An 8,221-nucleotide genomic window follows, 5' to 3' on the forward strand; every position below is an offset into this window, starting at 1 on the left:
TTAATATAGTTTTTATTAGCATCAGTTTTGGTGTTAGACTTTTTAATTTCTGTTATATGGGTGCATATTACAAAGGCAAGCTCTCAGAAAGTCAGTACAGGCAAAAGAAGTAAATTAAGGTGTCTGAAACTGAATGGAGTCAAACTATAAACAATGCTGAGTAAATAATTTTCCTTTGTTCACAAGTTACCTTTTTTGCAGTTACCGTCTAAAAGGCTGTTAATACCACCAAAGTTGTAAAAGCACCAACCAGTAACACAAAACTTAATTCATCATTGGAGTTTATTCGTTTTAGAAGTCGTGTACATGTAATGAATTTATTTTGCATGTAAGTTAGTACAGTGTTATACATGCAATAAACATTAGTTAAATGATCAGTGATCGGAGGATGCCCACCGCCCAGTCGAGGTGATTCTTACTTCCTGAACTGAGGAACCGGGGACGGGATCTTGATGTCCTGCCCCCTCTCCAGCCTCTTCTCACATTCAATAAGGTAGTTAACACCATCAATCACTAACTGCACCAGCTCAACCTGTGAATGCAACGTAGTCAGTGTCAACAATATTTTATTATGAGCATGTACAAAGTTATTATAAAGGTTTCCTTTAACTGTAACTCAGCGGTTCATCGCTACATGTATCTGATCCTGAAACTCTATTGGATATAACTGAATGTTACAAGTACTGATATCAAAGAGTAGCTCTTTTCACAAGTTGAAAGACATGAAATAAATGAAATTGTTTTTTGTTATTTGGTTGGATAAAAAAAACATAAAGCATTTATTTTTTAAATCAGTCCTTTTTAACTGATTCCATATAACATATGGCGAGAGTCTGGAGTTACAAACACAATCATAGTATTTATTTGTTGACCTTTAAACTAGTTCTAACTTATTAAGTGAAATACCAGAAAAACAACACCACCAATGTATGTACTTGTGAGGTTATAATTTGTGTACACTGCACAAAAGAAATAAGAAATAAAAGCATTGCAATATTAAGCTGAGCTGGATCAAACAAAGTCTGTGATGGCGTTAATATCAAACAAACAAAATAAAATGGATCTTAGCTTTTTCTTGAACTTTTTCTTGAAGTTCAGCTAAGATACTGTGTGTTTTGTTGATTGCCATTCTTTGCTATTAACCCCTCCAACACCAGTACACACCTGGTTAGCATTAACTGTATTGCAAAGGCTCATGTGACGCTCTGGCAAATTTAACTTAAACCTTTACACTTGTGCCTCCTGAGATTACCCTCTTCAGGCAGGGGCTTCCCCTGAGGCCATTCACAAACTTTGCCCCGTTTGGCCCAAATGGAAGTAACCACAGCACCCCACTATATCCCTGAACTTAAACACTAAGGTCCTTTCACAGCATTTGCCAAAGCCTGCAAAGACATTCTGCTCAGGAAAAAGCAGCCATTTAACCTTCACTGGCACACCCCTGCCTGGATTACAGATTAAAGAACAGCATGGGGTACAGTTATTCAAAGCTTACACCTGCTGTGCTACAAATGTCTGCTCTCCTCCATCTGACTCTGTTTCTCTCTGCCTGCTGTTCACTTTTGAGCTTTACTTTCTTTAGCTGTTGTCTTCATTCCCTGAGGATTTACCTCTGACTTGCCCAGACGGTCAAGGTTAGAGATGTCAAAGGTATCTCCGGTAGCGGCTGTGTCAACACCTCCCGTGCCTCTCTTCTGTAGTCTCAGATTATCCAGGATCTTTTTGAAGCGAGCATCCTAGATCATAAACACCAAACAAATTCAAGTTACTGTCAGATACACGAAGAATACGTGACATCATGTGCATGTGTTTGGAGTTAACGGGAGATGAACTGTCATTATGATTCATGAATTACCTTACTGAGGAGGGGCAGACGAATATGCACACCAGCCCGGAGTCCCGTGCCAAGATTTGAGGGGCAGGTGAGGATATAGCCCAGACGCTCATTCCACATGAACTCCCATCCTCTCTCCTGAATTAGATGCTCAACCTAGAAGTTAAAATAAATACTCAGATCTTAGATCAGATCTCTGAACTAAAATCTTAGTTTGAAGATCTGAATTAATCTAAGTCTTTGTTTCTTGATTTTTGGTCACTCTGCTAAAGATTAGTTTATAGACTCACAGTCTTGTAGGCAGAAATGACAAAAAGACTGTGATAAATTGAATTAATAGATAAACATTTCACTTGAAAAATTCACACTGGACCAACGATAATTCAAAGATAAAGAGATGTGTATACCTGCTTCAGCCCTCTGCAGAATCTTTCAAACACTCTTTTCATGTTTCCTCCCTTCTCCATGGATATGACCCTTGTGTGATCCTCTTCATTGATCCAGATCAAGAAGTTCTTCTCATTGTTGTGCCTGCGTGTCAAGAAAAAAGAATTAAACTCCAGTTCAAAACTATATTTATATTTTCTTGTGAAGACACCAGGGCATATAAGTGAATCAGTTTCAGTCACATTCAACATAAGAACAATTAAAAAAGCATATGTGAGGGAGAAAAATAACATTCTTAAAAAAGGACGAGGAGAGATGCAAGTAAAGATGCTTTGAGGGTTTTTTTTAAAAATGTGATCTGAAAAGCATAATATGGTATTAAGTCTCGACTTTAAGTGACTGATTTTGATTTTATTGGAGCTACTAGTACAGGTCTAAGAATACTAACAAACATGTATTATAAACTTTATGTTTATGAATGAAAAAAAATCCTGGAAAAAGAGTAGCAGAAATAAGGTGGCAAGATGGAAAATATACACATTAAAAAAATCAGCCAATACTAGGACTTATGCTACCAGAAAGCTGACATTTCATTCACTGGAGCCAAACTACAGTTAATTGAATAGTTAAAATAGATGACACAGACTGACTCATTTTAATCATTTGTTCACAACAGACTTAATAAATAAATAAAAATTCAGTGTCTGTGCTGGGTTTTTTAAGTAAATTTCTTATTTCCTTAAAACTAAAGTGGTGCCTTTTACTATCTATATCATTTTTATTCTTTGATTTATCAAAAAGTTACACTGTCTCGCTTACAACTATTTTTCTCTTTTAGCTAATTCTTTCTCTTAGATATATCTTCTTTAGTTTTCTCTTATTTTCTTTGATGGATTACTTGCTTCTCATTGATTTTCTGCAATAAATGTTAAGTGTTTTATGTATGTTGTAACTAAAAAATAATTTACTAAAGGACATATAACAGGATAACATCACATATCATGTGTCCAGTGTTTGATCATAGTGTACTGATGGAGCCTCTCTCTCACTGGTTCACGCCCAAAATGCATAAATAGTTATATAATCACTGACATTTTATATTGTATTATCTCTGGAAAATTACATAATATTACTTAAAATCCTTTGCTTTCCTCAGGATATTATCCCTTAAAAGTAAGCTATATGCTTTTGTCAGAATTTGGCGATTTTCTTAAAGTGACAGCTAATACCTAATGGTGCCTGATGTTAGACAGTATCACCAAATCAATCTGTTATAATTAACAAAGTGGTACGTCAGCAAATAACATGTTGAAATCAGTGATGAAAAGAATTTAGAATTGCAATGCATGTGTGGTTGGTTGAGATTTTAGCTCAGCTCCAGGGGGATGTGGGGCAGAGTGTTGTGGGAATAGTTTAGTTTGAGTAACTGGGACACCTGTTGTGCATTCTCTAATCAACTTGTCCTCTTGAAGAGCACACAGACACCGAGAAGCTGCAGGAAGCAAACTGAGTTATCATTAATGCAGAGTGCACCCTGGAAGCTGGACGTGTCAAACAAGTGGATACTATTCTTCAGTAAATCTCTAACTCGAATATCTCCAAAATCTAGATTTCTAGGTCACTGAGCTACAAAACCACTATATTCCTTCTAGTCTGACTGTACTCCTAGTCTTACCAGATCCCACGAGCATCAGGCCAATCTCTGGCCATCCCAGCTGCCGTGAGCAGAGGTGACACAGGCTTATCAAACAGCAAGTGCTCCTGATTGGCCAGTATGGGGACACAGGAACCACGGGGACATTAGATAGCAAAAGAAATCAAGACAAAAAGAAAAATAAACCTTGCTTCTAAAAATGTGTAAATCTTCACTAACATCAATAAGCTGTTGCTGCTCTCTTTCAGTCATATCTCCCAAGCTGTAGTATCGACCAGAAAGGTCTCCCTTCAGGCCAGCCAGAGCGGTCACAACCACACGCTCCACTTCACGGCGCTCGGAGCGCGTGCATGCAGGGGGGAGGCTCAGTCCACGGATGCTGCGACCGGTACGAACACGAGATGACAACACGTAGCGCTCATCAAAAAATCCTGAGGTGATCTGAGGACGACAAAGCTTTAGGTTATGTTAGGCATGTAAGAGTTAATACACGGACTCATGGATGCTCAAGATGATGTGATGCAGAGAACAGAAGAAAGTATAACCTTGGAAGCGTCCAGGTCAGTCGGGTGCTTCATTGTACGAGGGTCATAGCCATTGTGTCTATCCTTAATAACAGGGTCAAAAAGCTCAGCAAACACCTGATTAAAATAAAAATGAATCAAACATATAATTTCCCATTTTATTCGGATGGAAGCCACATCAACATGGTGCAAATCTGAACGCATACCTCATAGGTCTCCTCATCCCCAGCCACCATTCCCACAGTCTTAATAAAGGGGTGTCCAGGGTTGTCCACTCCAGTCTGGATGCACTGGTCCAGGGTCCAGTTGTTGGGTGTTGTCTTATCACTCAGACGTGCATAGATCCCTGGGGTCAAGGCCGAGGCCATGCAGTTGTTGTGTTTCCTCAGGTCAGGGAAATCAGCACTGTAAAAAGTTAACAAAAATCAATGTTTATACAAATAAATTATTTTCATAGCCAGGCTTGTAACCATCTAAATATTGTTTGAAATAAATTACTTGTCGTGGTGCTTTGGTTGTATTGGGGAAAAACAGTCTTTTTGCTATCTGCTTTTCTGCTGTAATTCAAAGAAAGTTTTGCCAAGCGATCCTGCAATGTAGGCCTGGATTCATGCAATAACTTGATTGACCAGTTAGCTAGACAACTCTCAGTTTGATCTCCCTTCACTTTATGGCACCAATACACACATATACACTCATTTTCAAGTACCTGGGTGGATAGAGCCTTCTCCTCTCAGCAGCTTCCATGTTGTCACTGAGTAGGTATCCGGATGTCAGCGTGCCAGCTCCCATGGCCAACATCACTGCCGTGTTACGGCCAGAAATCACACGGGTGAAAGAGCTTGCCATGCTTGTGAGGTCTCAGTTGTTATCTGGTAAAAGTGCAGATGACAAAGGTTACTCTTCGAGAACTTCTCAATTGTAATTTATTGGCCCTGGATAGTAAAATTCCAATTTTCAGTCTGGCGGATTAAGAAACGTGAAGTTGTGTTTGTGTAGGAATGTACTGCAGTTGAGTATTAAAATCCATAATGAATGTAATGTAATGGTTACAATCTCACTGGACTGTTTCAGGCCATGTCTTTCATGCACTACCGTACAGCATGCTGAGTTTCTCGTTTAACGAATAGTGATGTGTCAGTCGCGAACGAAACTGCTCTTAGAGCCGCCTCTTTGAAGTGAACGACGTGAGCCGGCTCCCGTGGATTTTTTTTCTTTATCTCACCCTCTCTCTCGCACTTTTTTTCCGCTTCACTCTGCACGCAAGCCTTATGCTTTGCGCTGGGAAGAGGGGGGAGGGGCGGTAGTTACACTCGCAGCAGCACAGGAACAGAGCGGGAGGGAGAGAGAGAGAAAGAGAGCCAGGGACAACAACGTCACATTAGAAAGGTATAGTGATCATAGTGATCATCCACAACTATTTTCAGTTGCGGATGATAAAAGATTCAGAAAGTTTATTCATGCATGCCCATATGTGCATCTTTTTGTTTCCATATATTTTCATATTTATATTTAATTGTGTTGTGGTTTGCAGTGTTTTGTGTTGTTTCACTTTAAATTTGTTTAAAAGGAAAACGCTGAAAATTTAAATAGTTAAAAGTTGAAATGTAAACAGGTGGTTTTTGTATTATATGAATTATTTATTACATTTTATGTGGAGTGAATAAATAAAAGTATATTTACGGTGGCCCCTAGAGACAAAGCACGTACAAACTCCAAAGCACGTACAAACTCTGAAGCACGTAAAAAACACAACAGAAGTGCTCCAGGATGCTAGGGGGCAGTGTCGAGCTTTTGTTACCTAGTGGCTACACAAGCCAGGAAGTACCAACGACTGGATTTGATGTGCGGTAGTAACAGGTAAATGAACAATTTTTTTTATTTGAATATATATGAGTGACTGTGTATAAATACACAAACAATACACATATGCTTTCAATTGTGTAATTTAAGTGATCTAGGTAGCTCTGTTTTGGAAGTTCAGTTAACGCTAGAAATGTGTTTTGGAGTTTGTACGTGCTTTGTCTCTAGGGGCCACCGTATATATTTATATATAAACATATATAAATAAAACCACAGGGTTTTCTTTTACATTAGTAATTCCTTTTGTGCATAATTTCAAATTGTTGTTCATAATAAATTAATTAAAGCAACAAAACAACCTGAAGACCCGGTTGGGAGCCGAAAGAGACAGATCTTTTTAGCGAGTCGAGCTGAAAGAGACGGTTCTCTAAAAAGAGCCGGAAATCCCATCACTATTAACGAAAGCTGAACTTTACAGGCATCCTTCCTGAAGGTCACAGGTGGCATTCAGGGAAAGCGGATAATTGGGAATCAGATGGTTAAACCAGACAGCACCGAGAGGAGAGCAGAAAAAGTAGTTACCTCCACAGCTGAGCAGAATATTTGCTTTAATAATTTGTACAAGTCTGTGCTGCAGACTGAAGCTCGTCGTATTTTTCTGCATGCTGTCACAAAGTTCAGCAATCCCTTAAAGTTTACATATTAAATTAAGACGTCTTAACACATATTCGCTCTTCGTGAGTACATACTCAGACAAAACCACTAATAGCCTTAAGCTATGAACTGCTTAAGTAACAGATACGCCTGCAGTCTGTGTGATGGGATTACTGGTGAAGCATACAGCAGCCTTCTGATTGGTCACCCAAAGAGAGTCACTGGCTCAGGTGATCAGGTGATTTGTGATTGGGTGCCTTGACCATATTAATAATTGCCTAATGATGTTTTTCGTAGTTGCTTGCAAGACTCCTCAGTCTGTTAATCAGAGCTTGCAAAGAAGCACAGTTTATTTTATTTTTATGTATTTTTAAGATACTTTAAATTAAAAATATGATGGGTTAAAAATTATTTATAGCATTATATATACAACACATATTAACACGATATTAGAGAACTAGATGTGATATTACTGTATTGTTGCAGATTACCTATATTACAAAAGTGAATTTCTTTTCTTGTCTGAAATTAGGAGTCACAAATCATATCATTTTCTCTCTCTCACGCACACAGACTGATAGTAAGTTAGTGAAGTTAAGCTAAACTGCCAGCTTAGAGTTCAGCTCATCCGTGGAAAACACATGATTCTTTCTCAAACAGGCCAAGCTTGCACAGGACAAACAGAAGAAAACATATAGAAAGAAACCAGACATTCTTCAAGAAACCCAAGAAAGACCAAGAAGTGGAGTAAAGGTCTTTAAGGCCACGTTAAAGTCAAGGAGAAAAGTTGGATTAAAGGGATTTCTCTCAGGGAGTGCATAGTAAGTAGAGTGGGAGGCACCTGCACCTTTTGACCCTTGATAAAGACATACTGCTAAGTCTACAAATGGTTATCTGACTTATTTGCAGATTTTTTTTAAAATAAAGAAATATAAAGTAAATGTAGGTGCAGGAGACATTGCTGGCTGTTTGACAAAGAATAACATTTAAGCAGAATAGTAGCAGATGGCTGGGAATAGAGGGCAGCTTAAGTGGTCTTAATGCAAGTGGCTGTGTGTAGACTATACTGTGTGGTGTAAATAATAATTTAAGGTAAAAGGATTGGAATTTTTTTTTATATCAAACAAAGATAATCAAAGTATTTCTATTATAGAATAATAAAAATACATCAAAAATGTATCAAACTGAACTGAAAAAAAATCATGTGATCCATAAAATAGTCTGTTAATGAATGTGAGAGCTACTGCACTTTTCCAAGTGAGGTGCATGAGCAAACAGGAAACATAAATGAGGAAAGGAGCTGAAAAAAATTCAGAATGTGAATTCTGGAGGCAGAATCAATTACTTACCTTTTGATAGCTGAAG

At 38.2% G+C, this 8,221-nt stretch overlaps 1 protein-coding gene across 3 annotated transcripts; it reads right to left on the reverse strand.

Moving 5' to 3' along the window:
- Positions 1-415: 415 nt before the first annotated feature.
- LOC146621479 (creatine kinase U-type, mitochondrial) lies at positions 416-7,765 on the reverse strand. Of its 3 annotated transcripts, none has more exons than XM_085368483.1 (9): positions 7,725-7,765; positions 4,606-4,804; positions 4,421-4,516; positions 4,095-4,316; positions 3,897-3,982; positions 2,242-2,365; positions 1,856-1,990; positions 1,611-1,736; positions 416-532 (listed from the first exon to the last, which is right to left on the reverse strand). In XM_085368483.1, exons 2-9 carry the CDS (start codon positions 4,765-4,767, stop codon positions 416-418), a joined length of 1,068 nt encoding a protein of 355 aa, XP_085224609.1. In that variant the 5' UTR covers positions 4,768-4,804; positions 7,725-7,765. The 3 variants fall into 3 exon arrangements, with proteins under 3 accessions (XP_085224609.1, XP_085224610.1, XP_085224608.1); XM_085368484.1 differs by lacking the exon at positions 7,725-7,765 and adding an exon at positions 5,896-5,925 and having other exon boundaries at positions 4,606-4,806; XM_085368482.1 differs by lacking the exon at positions 7,725-7,765 and adding an exon at positions 5,109-5,248.
- Positions 7,766-8,221: the final 456 nt, after the last annotated feature.

This window comes from Diplotaxodon limnothrissa, linkage group LG12, assembly GCF_057381915.1.
Source record: "Diplotaxodon limnothrissa isolate DT_005_m linkage group LG12, D_limnothrissa_male_GT1.1, whole genome shotgun sequence".
Classification (NCBI taxonomy): Eukaryota; Metazoa; Chordata; class Actinopteri; order Cichliformes; family Cichlidae; genus Diplotaxodon; species Diplotaxodon limnothrissa.